At 40.3% G+C, this 15,642-nt stretch overlaps 1 protein-coding gene across 1 annotated transcript in view; it reads left to right on the top strand.

Moving 5' to 3' along the window:
• LOC125076853 (tribbles homolog 2-like) overlaps positions 1-14,088 on the top strand; it is a 31,185-nt gene extending 17,097 nt beyond the window's left edge. The window contains exons 4-5 of the mRNA XM_047688570.1: positions 12,789-12,980; positions 13,679-14,088. Of these exons, the coding sequence (XP_047544526.1) occupies positions 12,789-12,980; positions 13,679-13,940 (454 nt within the window). The 3' untranslated portion in view covers positions 13,941-14,088. The remainder of the gene's footprint in view (positions 1-12,788; positions 12,981-13,678) is intronic.
• The last annotated feature ends 1,554 nt before the right edge of the window (positions 14,089-15,642 follow it).

Raw genomic sequence — 15,642 nt, 5'->3', positions numbered from 1 at the left:
TTCAGAACACTTGAGACAAAAGTAAAAATTCTAAAACCTCCGGAACGGTAATGTTAAAGTAATTTAATAAGGGCATATAATTCAATATTTACATTATAAACTTTCGAAGTTTGTTGATTTTCAAATCGTTGAGTAACATGTTGATGATTTTTTGATGATGACCCAGCGGTTAGAACTTGTGTATCTTAAATGATGATTACGGGTTCAAACACTACTAAATGTCCATGTGTTAAATTTGTGTTTATAATTCTTGTCGTGCTCGACGGTAAAGGAAAACGTCGCGAGGACATCTGCATGTGTCTAATTGCTAGTCCACCAACCATTGGAGCAGCGTGGAGTAATTAGCTCGAAACCTTCTCTTAAAGGATGGCCAGATGAGCTGGACTCCTTCCAAAAGGATTAGTGTTATCCAAAAAGTCTAAAAAGAGGATTTGTTAAATGAGAAAACAGAGGCGTCTTAGTCCAAATTGCTTTTGGCCATCAGGCTGAAAATAATAACAGTGATCATCTCCAACCATGGGTGTTAAATTATCAGAGAAATAATTTTAATAGTACAAATAATTTGTATCCAGTATCTCAACACGGTCATTGGTCTTGTCTTATCACGTATTGTCAGAGACACCTAGTCAACATTTAAAGGTCATACAATCTGTCTTATCACTCAGATAACGACTTAAGGTCGATTTATGCTGCAACTACGTGATTCTTACGAATCATTAATATATTATTAATAATAGTGAATTAAACTTCCAAAATGTTCGATATATACGACGGACAAAAAAATAGAAGTCAAGGTGTTTTTACTCGAATCCATGAAATTCGTATCGGGTTAATCTTTTAAAGATTACCTGAGCGACGACAATGCGGTATGTTTCTCAAACTTGCCAATTCTAAAGGTACGTTCACCAGATGTTCGAGAAAACAAACAGGGCATTGTATATTCTCCTACGCTTGATGTATTTTTCGGGCTCTTTATCAATTCGATGATGACGCGATAGAATAGAATCGTCCATTGTGCAAAGAAATCCTTTTCATGACCAAGAAAAACACCTATTCTCAAGACACAATGAGATGCACATGCGATGTCTACCTGCGAAACGCACGTGTTCAAAATTCGCATTCTGAGGACACATTAAATAAGTGACTATTGTCGTTTAAATGCCATCTCGTATTAAAGCAGATATTTTATAACAAGGTGTCTTAAATTCTTTTTATGAACAAGTTCAGAGTCGATCGTAAATCTGTTTCACAAAGGGCTTTATAGTCAACATATTCTGGAATTTTAAGTTAATTATATAATCGATTTAATTGCTTCGTATACTTCTTAAATTAATTTTCATTTCGTGGTATAAAAAATTACCGATAACATTGAATAATTAAAAAGTGTCTTTGTTGATATGATTAACAGAGGACAATCTTCTGGGATGTTTGCTCGTGAGGTGACAACTCTATCTGGGTGCATAGAAATCCCGACATTCGATACATCGTAAGGTCAACAATGTTTCGTTACTATCGCGCAGCGAATGTTTATTCAAATGCACGTATAACCAGTCTTAAAGTTTGACTTTCGACATATGCTACGAGGTCAATATTTGTCATTTTTTTCGATAGTTTCTTCTTTGTATTATTTAATGCTCGATTTTTTTAAAAGCTTATATTACTGTACTCTCAGTAAGCACAGATCACAAACGATTCGTTCTCTAAAAACGGATAATAGGTAAAAACGTATCAGATTGTAATTATTCCTCGCATTCGCACGGAAAACAATTGAAAATTCTGCTCAATAAATGCGCTAGCAGGATATTACGCGATCAAAGTAAATTGCTTTTGCTGTTATTAATTTTGATAACTGGGATTCAATTCGTTTCTCTCTTTTGTAACAAAGGGAAACCATTGTATTTAATTTACTGTAGTCACACAGCAAAACAAAGCATCGTCGATAGCGTGAAAATTGAATTTCCAATCGATACGAACGAGCCACAATTTAATCTGACTGTGATATATATATATTTTTTTGTGTGAACATGTGCCCGGCCATCTGTTCGGTCAGATTAGGAATATTTTTTTCTAGTTTCTTGTCTAAAACATGTTATCAACTGAAAAAATGACACGTAGCACATGGCGCGGTAACGTCCTACGCATCTACCTGCTTTTGTTCCCTTAACAATTGTTCGCGAACATCTGCCGCCGCCAGCGCATCGCATCAATCCCGTGCGCGCTCCTGAATAACTCCTGCCGCTTATGTTAATGCCAATGTATCATGGTGATTTTAAATTTCTTCTATACTTTAAGTGTACGGACGAATATGAAATGTAATTATTACAAATCTGAGGTCGTCGCGTCGAAGGTCCTACGTTTATTGATTCGCTTACACAAGATTTCAGTTGCATCAGTTCTGAGTACCTTTGGCGGCGCGGCTGTTATACATGTTTTGTGAAAATAAATTTAATTCATTAAATGTTAAATTACCTTATTAATCATTGAGCTTACATTTCTAACCAAGCTGTTATTTCACAAATACACGGTAAACGTGATTAATAAATATATAATTAATGTTAATATTCGATTTGCAAATTTAACTAAATTTCATTGAAATGGAGTAAACGATAATTATTCACATATCTGAGGTCTATTTCTTACATAATTCGTTCGAGGTCAGATTGCATTGCTAAAATTCAAACTCGTTCAACCATTATAATATATTTTAATAGCACTCGTAAATACATCGTTATTAAATATCAAGAATCTTGGGCAATAAAACAGTTCTAGTACATTTAGAATAGGAGCGTATTTGTATTGAAGTACTCTCGAGTGTTGACAATATGCTTTGTAGGTAAAACAAAAGAATCGAATGGTCGACGTTTTACGATAGAAACAATTAATCGAGTGGTCCGGACGCTGCGATGCGAGTTGTGAAACAATCGGCCGTGTAGTTGCCAAACGGTTGTGTGCTACCGCTTTTGTAATACATCTGGATCGTTTTGAAACTTATTAACCTGTTTGTTTTGCGCTCAATTTTCGGTACTCGTAAGTTTCAAAAGCATCTCAAAGAACGGTTCCATTGTGTTCAGCTATTAGTACCGGGACAAAGGACTCCAGCGATCGAATTACTTTTGTTTTGCTGGACGCTAATTAAACAAAGGACATCTCCTTTGTGTTTACTTTTCGTAATAGTCGGAGACAGGTGAATGAAATGCGACAGTTCCAAATGAACATAATGGTGTCTTCAAAAGAGAAATCGGAGCCCATTGATAATACTTTAACATTAGCAGACGGCTCGTCGCCATTAAATTTTTGTGTTCTCTGTAATCGTTCCAAGTGTAAAAGGCAAATGCAGCGGAACCGAACCGTGCAGTTAGCTTACAGTAACAAGCACTCGGTTTTGGAGCGGTGTTTTGCCGCAACAAATCCTTGATGGAACCTTAACCCACTTGGATTATTACACGCCGACACCGGACGCCGCGAGCGCTGCAACCGTTTATTTTTTTAATTTTGTCACTTATGTATTGTATCTAAGAAAAATACTTATGTTAAAACTATTAAAACCGAAAAAAAAAACATCTGCCCTTTAATAATTGTGACTATAAGATATTCGTACTACAAGTGAAAAATTGACGTTTTAAATACAATAGCGACGCAGGTGCATCTGCTACGTGGCTTAACGATACACCTTTTAAAGTACAACCTGATATGTTTATAAATAAAGTATTATAATATAGACGCTTAAGTAACGGCTTGAATTTAATTAACTCATTCTATAAACATTCAACAACATAAATGAACACATATAGAAACAATGATATCACCAATTATGAAAGATAGCACTGACGTGTCTCACTTATCGAATTATTCCTCGCTTGACGTAAACGTAGCCGCGCGTTCGTGCCAAAGATGTTTTTTACCGTGGCCTAGTGAGCCAATATGCCAATGTCAAAGCTGTCATAAGCCTTTGTGTTGCAGTCGAGTGTTTAATGAGTTTCGATGTGAAAATATAAACGCCTGTCTACAATCGAATTGTCTGTGTAGTTGTTCTGTATCATTATCGTTGTTAACATTCGCTTTGCTTTGCATTAGATTTAAATGTTACTTAACTTTGAGGAATATTTGGAAATTAGTGCCATGTGTATCATCCGTCGGCAGTTGCAGCGGACGTGACGGACCGAATACTGGGTCAAGTACAGCGGTGTTTGCCATTCATTGTCATCGCGCCGCCCGCGCCCGCGCCCGCACCCGCGCCCGTCTCTCGCACACGCTGAACTTGACACATCCACAGTTAAACACGTTTTTCACCTATTTCTAAGGCCATACCCTATCGTTTTATGAATCGGCGCTGCTATTTTCCACAATTCGCACATTACATCAGCCTTATAATTGCAACAAACGAGTGTGACAACACACGTTACCTAACCGCTCGTTGCGATCCCGGCAGTTTGATGTAACACCAGCAATGATAACATAGCTCCCTTGCTAGGTGCTGTCGATTCCACTTCGCAATTTTCTACGCGGACTGTATTATATCATACGAGAGCTGAGTGCAAAATGTACGAGACTGAGAGCGCGGGGTCGTCGGCCGCTGCGCCGCTAGAGCCTTTGCGGACTCCAATGATATACAGCTAATAGTGGAGTACATTCACCGCGTTAGAAAATCTACTTCAGTTCCGCACTTTCTTTATTGCATCACCGCAATGTGCCGTTTTGCCCGCACTCTTCCGAGGCGAGCTTGTGCAAGCGCTGGGCCGCCATCGCATTCAAAGTGCGTCGCTGGTTCTAATTTCAAAATCGAATTCTTCGCCTCATCTAGTGATCGCTCGCCTACGTAATCGTTTGCTTTAATTAAATCTTTTATCACTTTCTTCGTTGCATCGCTCTCTTTGTTTCGCTCCCCTCGGCTATGACAGGTGAAGTTTCGCAAGTTCACTGACCCTTCCCCACCGTGCATCCGCCAGCGAGATGCCCGAGTTTGTGATATAATGAGACACGGCTCGATCTGTTGCCTCTTAGAATTACCATTTCCGCACTTTCCAACTTACGTCACTGCGTATAGTAAAAAAATAATCGCGAGGTGAACGACCGAGTTCGAAGACCGCCTCTCCTTAAATCATCGAGCCGATGCTTTGGTATCCGCGTAGAGCGTTGATCCTTAATGATCTCATCTTGACCGTATGAGATGACAGCGATAAAAAATTACTACGCAGTTATTAAATTTTAAATAGTCATAGATAGTATTGAGATTCGCTATCACACTATCGTCGGTTCGTATCATTTCGCCGAACGGTACAAATCGAGAAAGTACCGCTGCTTCGTGTTCCACATACTCTGTTAGCGAACAGCATTCCTCGTCATACGATACAAGTCTTATCAAAATTAAATTCCCTTATCTCCATCTGTGCATTGCAAAGGGCATTGTTCAGAATCCCACTATATATATCACGCGAACAAATTGTATTCGATTCACGTTCTCGATTCACACAACCGTACGGTGTTTGAAATTCTTCAACGAAGGCCTATGAACTTTCGTGTTTTGATCGAAAGACATTCCTAGTCATAGCGTCTATTACAAACTAATAAAAATGGGACGAGATACATCGCCACGCATATCGACATAGCGTTACGCTTGTTATTGGGAATAAACCTCGGATAAAGTGGGTTGTACGTTTTAAAAGAAAGTTATTTTTAAAAATTCAGAAAAAATCCGTCATCACAAGTACATCGCATTTTTAAAGAGGTTCTTCTTGTTGACGTTATCAGTTAAGGTATGATGGATAACAGGGTTTAAGTGATTGATTTTAAGGAAAACCAATAAAGGAACTCGTTTCGAGCGGTGAAACGCGGAAACACAAGGACCAGGGTCCTTGTGTTTCCGCGTTTCAGCGAGCTAACAGTACAAACGGGTTTCCGTTTCGCGGTATTTATTTTGTTTTGAATCGCGATAACAAGTTTATTTACAAAAGCAAATTGTTTAATCGACTCAATCACCTCTCGAACATGAGTATAACAATTTCCCTAGTATTATTTAAAGTACGTAATTCCCCGATTTTACTGTTCTCCGTTGTAGTTGTAAAAGTTCTAAAGGTTGAAATAGAAATAAACTTTTGAATACTTCATAGATTTCGTTTTACATAGCTAGCTGTGTACAATAATTTTTGCAAACGTATTGTTAATCAGGAGTTAATGTATGTTATACAATTATTATTGCTTGATTATATTTGCAGTAGCAGTAGTGAGGTTACGTGTCTTATCGATGCGATTTGCCGACGTTATTGGGGTCGTACGTACTTGTTCCAGCGCTTAATAAACAATTGCACCGTTTCAATGAGGTCTGAGATATTCATCTCAGTACTTGAAAACTACATGACTATTTGTAATTATGTTAATTTAGAAATTTATGTTAATAAAATAAACGTTTGTTCGACGGTTGATATCTTTAGAAATTATCAACGACGTGATAAGTGCTGTTGATAACGTTACAGATATAATTTTCTCATTCTTATCGCATTTTGCTTTAGTGCAAATTCGTCTGATGCGAACGTTATCAGAATCATCTAACTTTGCGTTCGCGCTGCGAAAGAAAAAACAAAGAATGACGAGTTACGAGCAAAAAGGGATTACGACAGTTATGTATGTAATATTCGCAATAGCAGCTGCCAAGTTGTTTTGTAAAAACACTAGATATCGCAAACTATATCAAAACTTGTCTTGGCCCAAGTCGTTCCAGTCCATGCACTATAAATAATTTAATTTATGCGTTCACGCACTGTCCTGGCTTCATTAAAAGCCTCCAATATTACCATGTCAATACAAACAATGAAAGGAATATTACAAATAATATGTATATTCGAACAACAAAATATTACGAATGATATTTTCGCAACACAAATCGTGATAAGTTCGTTTTGTAGCTTAGGCAAACGAAGCCTGGTCGTCATTACAAAATATTTTACTATCGTATCGATAGCGGCCGTACAAATAAACAACTGTGGATGTTTTTTTGGAATTTCGGTGATAAGGTGCTGGGGAAATGTTGACAATCACGATAAATGTATCTGGGCTTAATTCTTCGACTTTCCAATATCGAGTTCGATATTCAAACCATTTGGATAATAATTAAGAAGTGTACAAACATTTATTTGAACGAATAAATATTATGAAATTTAATCGATGAGATGGTTTCGAGATCGTTTTTGTGTAAGACAGTTTTAAAATATTGCCAATTATTGACTCGTACCTAATAGCTATAAACATGTGATATAATATGGACAGTGTAATGAATAAGCTTCGAACCGTCAGTGATTAAACCTATTTGTCGTCCCACGCGTTTCTGCAACCACGAGGCAAATGTATTTCGTAAGTTAAATCGCAACATCGCTTATTTTGCGTTTTCGAAACTCCTACGTCATCCCAAAGCTTTTTGTATTTACATCTGAGTAAATTGGTATTGTCTTACGATATTATGTTAATATTGATATTTGAAAGAATCGTATTACGTGACTCGAGGTTCATTATTCTAGAAGATATTTTGTAGTTGTAACAAGTTTCAAAGTTTTTTCAATTACCTAATGCAATTTTTAAAGCGGGAAGCAAGTGGGTGTAAGTCAATTGTTCGATGGTTGCGCCTTGTGCAAACATAAGAAACCGAACGCAAGGATCGATATTAGTTCAAAACATATGCGGAGCGTTTTACAAATTTTCTATACAGTTACAAAATGCAGAAGGATTACTCAAAGGCTCCGTGACGGCTCCCAAGAATATTAATCATCAAAGAGTTACTCATTGTCACACTTATTATTTTAACACGCATAAGTTGATCATGTTCGAGAAACTTTCATAACTGTCTCCGACAAAATTAAGTTATTAGTGGAACATCTGTAATCGCAATTAAGAAATACGTATAATCCTACACTGCAACTGATCGTATGCAATGTAAGGAATTGCCCGGTCCGCGACCATCGCTCATTATATCGCAAGCTCTTGCGTTGAAATCTGCAAGACTAACTTTAATGATTAATTATCGTTCTGATTCCTTCGCCTGCTCCGAATTTGCAAAACAGCGTCGTTGCTGTGCAATATACGAGGAAGGTGCACGTCGTGTTTTCGTTTCCGACTTACAATAAGGCGGAAACGTTTGCAGGGCGGAACAATCGTCTATTCCGGCTGCGTATGAGCCGCGGCGGAAACTGCTCAAGCGCTCGCGGATGTGGATTTACTCTTTTATTTATCGACCGATCTAGACCGCATCTGTCGAGCAACAAACATATACAGCTGCCCTTTATGGTATTCTCGTTACGGCGACCTCCACAAATAAGAGTGCCGGGCACGCGCACCTGTCGCCAGGTGTCCCCGCTCGATTCAACTTAAGCGAAGCGTAGGTGGGTATGATTGGAGCATAATTATTCCTCTCACGGCAACATTATGTAGTTAATGCGAAAGATCTTAAGAGAAACACTATCACACGAACGTTATGCCTTTTTACAATCATCTTTCATAATGCGTTATATGCGATCATCAACTTTGTGGGAGCATCGGCTTTTTAATATACGTTTCACAACCATTAGAAAAGTTGGTTACGAACGTAACAACAAGTTATGAAAGATAACATTTAAACTAGTGTAAGTTTACCTGCGCAATTTCTTCGCGTAACATCCCGCTCGACAGAATTCCTGCCTGAGTTATGCTATAACGCGATATGCATCGTTAGTTGCGTTCACTTTGAGCGTATCTGTTAATGATCCTTAAAGATGAAAATGGATACGCGATGTTGGATTTTTTTCGCGGCGCGGCCGACTTTTTTAGTCCCACATACATAGTTTTGTCGGTCAGAGAAAGTATTTCGACACGGATAGCAATAGTACATAGACGTATCAGAGGAGTCAATGAACGGAAGTAATTCACGCGTTGTGACATTAGGCCGAACGTTTATCGCAGCTTGCGTAAGTGCCTACTTACTCAATTCATGCGTACACTATCATATTAAACTCTACTACCGTCCTCGTCGTAGAAAACTTCAATATAGATGTCAAAAGCATCTAATAACTTTTAACAAGCTACACTCCGGCCCCTACACCTCAAGTACACTTTCTAAGGAGGTAGTCTTTCTCCGTTCCGCCGGAGTGCGATTGCAAAACGGAGAGGTCGCGCTTTCTTCGTTCGCGACGCCAGAGAAATTCTTGCGACACGCCGCCTCGTACACCGACCCCGCGCTAGAAAGCCGACCGCTCACCGGAATTAACACTCGCGACCACGTAACGGTGTAATTGCAACGATTCGAGCCGCGAGGGAGATCAATGAGAATTTGGATTCTTTTTGCGGACGCATTCCGGACGCTTTCTTTCGTTGCGTAATTTTCGCGTAATAGAAGTCGGGGTCGTCGAACGGTTATTTCGTAAACGATGCAGCGTGAAGCGAAGATGACATCGTGCAATTGGCCAATTACATATCGGTTACTAGCATTTGCGCAACAGGCTCTGGAGTGGCGCCCGTTCCGCAGTCTCCGTAGTTGCAACACGGGATTATTTCGGCGGCTTGGACCGCCGCCCAGGCTTGCAACATGCCATATCGCAACGCCTCATAATCCATTGTGAGCGGTGACATGCGTCCCGTGAACGCGCGCCACATGCCTGCCAAATACGGTTCATATTGCTGCGGTCCAATGCGCTACTTGATCTCTTTACTTCGATAAATGTCATCAGTGTGACGAAGCGCATTCTCCTGTTCATTGCCGCCGCATTCGATTTTAAAACTAAAACAATTTTGCAACCGATGTTCACATTAGCGTTTTCGCAAGCAGCCCAGCGCTTGGTTTCAAAACTTACGCCTTGCGTTATCGCGGCTCCGATAAAGCAAGCCATGCCGCAGCTTGTGCGGTTTTGAGACCTAAATTGTGCCGTTGATATGGAACGTAAACGCAGCTATCGCGAAACCTCATTCATACATCATGGGAATATTTAATTACTTTATTTCACAATATTATTTAAAGGTACTTTTTAGTTGTTCTGATATATCAGCGCTATCCCTTCACTATGGAACGTTATCACAGAACCATGTCGGTTGTGGGAACGAACTCGATTGCTCAATGCGTGCGGCCGTATGTAATTGGGTAGAGCCGGGATGGTTTCCCAACTTATCCCGGCTCCTCCGCTCTTATGTGGCAATGCGCTTGCGACACCACATGTTCCTACAATGCGCGTTACGAAAACCTATGACTAACTATCGTCGCAGGGCACGGAACTATCGATACGGAGAGCAAACGAATTATGAATCGCTGACGAAGTATTAAGAGTAGTGTTTCGCAAGACCCGCGTTCGACGCATCGAGACGATTTTGTGTACGGTCGCACACAAAGCGTTAGCCATCATTGCGCAAGCGTTCGTCATAGCGATATAAAGTCGAGCAGGAAGTGCATGCATGTGTGCTGCATCTGTGCCGCGGCTGCCATTGTTTGTTACGAAACTGTCAGGGTTGAGTTGAGCAATGACGGTCATTGCGAAACTTGCGCCGGCGCATCCCGCTAATTGTGGGCGATCTCCCACACTATCTTTCATAATATTAACGTATCAATAAACTAATACTTATATAAGAACATTATAAGGTAATTTTAAAGAATAATACATCTGAATTAATTCATTGCCAATTTCGTAAGTTTTTGAGGTGCTCGTGGTCGAAGCTAGGCGTCTTGACCAAGGCAAAGGCGAACGTTACAGAGTACACGACTACACATCGTTCATAATTTAAACGAAACGCTTATTAGTTAATATTATTGCAACGCATACGTGACTCAAGATACCAAGTTTATGTTGTTGTAATATGTTTATGCTCAGAGTCGTCACGATCCCATTTAAAAATAAATACTATTAAGAAACAAAACATCAACATACTATATGCAAGAGCTAATCATAAAATAGCAGGCCCACTTACCTATCACAAGAACAAATACAGAAACAATATTAATTATATGCAATTTTCACCTAAACGAAGTATGCGTGTGACCTCGCATGTGGAGCAATGGCAGGTAGAGCAGGTCTAGTGAAGCTAGCGCGCTTCGGTGACAGCGCGGTGCTGTCCTTTCGCGGTCCCGCGTCCGCAACCGAGAATCCTTCGAGGCCACGCGCCGCCAGCGCCCGCGCCGCTCGGAACACGCTCGGAAATCCGGCCAACCTTCCGACCGGCTTACGACACCGTGTAACTTATTTACACGTTGCGAAATACGAATCGATTGCAACTGCAGACATCGCACTTTAGCCTTGCTGTAAGGGATTTAATTAGGATCATTGCGCAGTCGCCTAAAACGGATACGAGGACTCCCGCTCCGCTCTCTGTCGAAAAAGGGTAATGACGTCAATCTCGCACCGCTCAGCTCGCGATTAGATTTAAAAGTAAATAGTAAAGGCATCTCGACAAAGTAACATTGTCATGTCAGAAAGTAAATTAATTTACATAACTAAGGTATCGGAGTTTATTTAATTTCACATATACGTGTGTATAACGAAAGCAATTTCCATCGGTGCGGGCGTATTTCGCGTGCTAAACGTATTGCGAAAGACATAACAAGAGTGACCTTTAGTTAGAGCGGCGCTCCATATTGTCACGATCGATTCATAAATATGTACGTTAATCATAAATCACTATCTCTTTATCTCGCTTCTTAAATTATCGCGGCGGCGTTGCGTTATGTTAATCACGGCTGGCGTTCGCACAACCGTTGTATGAGCAACGTCAGTGTTGGTGACTCGCGCACTATTTGTTAAGCAGTTGAAACCGCAACTTACGGGTTTCGTAACTGCGCTTCGAGCAAACTTGATATTTAAGACAATTTGTGTATCCACAGGTTATCATTTCTATACGATTCCCTTACCTTGTGCTCTCGTCCTCTAGATAATTCTGCGTAGTTATTAACGAAGTTAATCTGAGGCTCTCTTCAATAATTGTCCAACTTACCGTTTTCCCCCAGGGTATTCTTAGAATGCTTAAAAAATCGCGTGCACCGACTACGTTCTACTGGCCTCGTGGTTGCATTTGTGCACCTGCCTGACCATAATATCTTATATTAACATATCGTGACTGAATTTAACTCATGACGTTTAGTCAGTTCCTGTGGACAAACTTAAAAAACAAAGAACGCTATTAAATTGGTTAGCTATAAACGGAAGACATTATTCGTGCAACTGAGTAAATATTAGAAGTTCAATAGCACTCCCAGGGAACGAATGCGTCTCGTTCAGCGACGGCCATCGTACCCTTTTCATATCTACATTATTCATAATTCTACCGAACGGTGTACTGTTTCGAACTGTGCATTTAATGCATTTCGAAACGATGCTGCTGTTAAATACGAGGCCGCTGTGCGCCCAAAGCCCGAGGTGATGAAACAAAACCTATTGCGTCATCGAACAGCTTTATAGTTCGCCATGTAATTATTTACATGACATTACAGTTGCATACGCAGTGAAATCCCTGAATGAGAGAAATATTTTGCAACGATCGCGAGAGGTCTTCGCTTTTATGTACAGTGCTTCACTAATTAGTCGCACGCGCGAACCGTTAATAGTAGCCGGTCAAAGGATCGTTCACAAAGGGATCCATTACGGCCGAGCGCGCGAGTCGCGTCGGTATGGATATTATATTACTAACAACCTAACATTCGCGATTTATTTGGGTCACCGGTCAATGCACGTCAAATGCAGTTGACCCGACAATATAACGGGTTAAACGGACCTTCGTCTGTGATAAGAATATACAACGAGACTCCAATCGAGTATGAACGAATTATTCATGTGTAATTTCTTTTGTTTCAGAACGACACTAAAGCTTGAGTCGTTAGAAGATGCGGTCGTGTTAGACGACCCTGAAGAAGATCTCCTTCAAGATAAGAGAGGGTGTCCCGCGTACGTGTCGCCCGAGATTCTCCGGGCCCATCGGACGTACTCGGGCAGAGCTGCCGATATGTGGTCGCTCGGCGTCATTCTGTACACCATGCTCGTTGGAAGGTGTGTATCTAATTATACAACTAGACTAAACGGTTGGGAATTCCGATCGACCAATTACCTCATTCATTAAAACATTTAGGTTAGTCGCAATTAAATGCGCATAAATAAAACGTAGGGCAGTGGGGTGGGCGTCTTCACCTGCTTAGCGTGGGACTTACCGTTTTTAGAGATCACAACGCAATGTAAGGGTCGCGGCGACCGTTGGCGACATACAGGGATGATCACCTGTCGGCCGTTACGCGCCAACGGCTAGCAATTATATCACCCACATATATAAATGAGTCTCGTGAAATCTTCGCCGCACCTGCGCGGTCATGTGGCGAAGACGTTGTTCCCTCCCCGAAGCGGGCCGCCCTCGTCCGCACCTGCCGTTCGCGATCCTTTGTTTTCTACTTTTTCGGGTCCGTGCACCCGTAATTTAAATTCGAAACTCGGGATTTTGCCGCAATCGCCGCTTCACCTGTCGCCGGAAGGGTTCCATCGCGCTTACCTGGCTTTTCGAGTTTTTGTTTCGCGCATCTGCCCTCTCCGAGCGACAGTCATTAATTTTGACTTTGCTTTAAAAAAAACAAAGATTTTGTTCTAATGAGCCTATCTGTTATCTTTATACTTCGATAAGATCAGTCTCGAGCGAACCATTTTTTCTATCGAATTATGTCGCTTTTTTGCCTAGCTAATATATCTTTTTCGTCTCGCAGGTATCCTTTCAACGACTCGGAGCACGCATCGCTTTTTGCGAAGATATCTCGAGGTTACTTCGTAGTGCCCGAGTGCCTGTCGTCGCGAGGTAAATGCCTGATACGCTCCTTGCTGCGGCGGGAGGCGTGCGAGCGGCTGAGTGCGCGCGACGTGCTGCGCCACCCGTGGCTTGCTCGCGACCCGCGAAACGAGCTGCCGCCGCGCGCCGCCGCCTCGCTCGACCGCCTAGTGCCCGACGTGCCCATGGACGAAGACCACTAACGCCGACCCCTCGGACTGGTGCTGGCACCAGTTACTCGCATCGTGTCATCGTTCAATAGCCAACTAGGGTTGTCATTCGCGAAGGTTCTGAAGTTTCATAGAATGATTGCTTTCAATGGAATCTGTATGATATGTCCAAATTAAATCAATAATATTATTCGGCGAATAACAACCCTACACTCGGCCCGGTCCCTGCGCTCGTACACCGAAGGCCTAAAGTTTTCATTTAATTGTAATCCGGCCTAAATCCGTGTAAGCTTGCGGTCACTGACTGAAATGTCGGATCCCGCGCTCCGTCGATGTTTAAATTTCAGCGATTAGTATCCCAAGCCAAATAAAGGTCTCTATCGAGATTTTAATTTAGTGATTACGGGACGGGCGAAGGCGGCGGGTCCGTTATCCGCCCGTCCGCTTAATTTATGAAGTAGAAGCGAACGGTACCACAATAAGAATCGCATAATCGATACATGCAGAACGTAATAAACTCTTTTAATAGGATAATCAATTGTATGCGGCTTTTATTGGCGCTACGTCGGCTTTTACAGCTGTGGTATATGTAAAGTTCGTAATGACAGAATAAGTGAGACTGATATCGCGTTTTTGTGATCTAACTATGAAATATAAGCGATCCATCTCGCTCCGTGCGCGCGCGGAGCGTTCTGTTAACTACTGCGGTAATTCCTGTTAAGCCAATTAAATATGTCGATTTCACATCAATATAGATGGATATATTGCATTGAAATTGTGGCTATAGTTTTAGGTGAACTACCTACGTGTGTATATTTTGTATTTATATGAAAAATAATAAATTTATATCGTGTAATTGTGATCTCCACCGATGTTATTTAGCGATTACTTGATTGCCATTATGTTGTTGTACAGAAGCGAATGTCTTTTGTTTGACGACGATCTGTTGCTTCCATCATAGAGTATTATATTTGATTTTCGGTTATCTATATCATGATTATCTATTCGGCATATATACGTGTGAAATAAATATTTTGTTATAAACTTTATCGATCAAAATTATGTTATTCGCATCACCATGTACCGAATAAGATCGTAGTTTGGTTTGTGCCATTTATTTAATTTTAATTAATTTATTCGTTGTTGTAATTGACGGTGTGACGGCGGCACTTCTTCCTAATATTTAATTATATCATTTGGTACTTGGTGTTGAGTTGAAATCGATTTTGAATTTGAAATCATTATTTTTTTTTTTTTTTTTATAAATCGAATAGTTCAAAAAATCGATAATGTTACCATGATTATCAAAATTGTTGTTTTTTTTTGTAATTTTCAGTCTTGTTGCATTGTCTTTTGAATTCCTGTTTGATCTTTCATAGAATTGAAAGTGATTTCGATATAGTCAAGTCTTTCAATTTTGAAAGCGTACTGTACAATTGTAGTTTACTGTATAATATACTATTAATACATTAATTTATACAAACTGTAAATAAACTAAGATATAATAAGGTTATCAAAAAAAGGAAGAAATGATAGAGGGAATAAATAATTTAGAAAATTATACCGCACTTTTCTTAATACCTCAGCCATACGAAAAAAAAAAAACTTGTAAAATAAATGAGAATAAAGACAGGCATTCTTGCGAATGTCGAAAAAAACTCAATAAACAATAGAATTTTTACAAGTCCAAAATCACTATAACACTCGTCATTTAAAGAAAAAAATGTTTACAGTT

This window comes from Vanessa atalanta, chromosome 3 (assembly GCF_905147765.1).
Source record: "Vanessa atalanta chromosome 3, ilVanAtal1.2, whole genome shotgun sequence".
NCBI lineage: Eukaryota > Metazoa > Arthropoda > Insecta > Lepidoptera > Nymphalidae > Vanessa > Vanessa atalanta.
The sequence above is the reverse complement of the archived record's forward strand: the minus strand, read 5'-3'. Positions and strand labels throughout refer to the sequence as shown.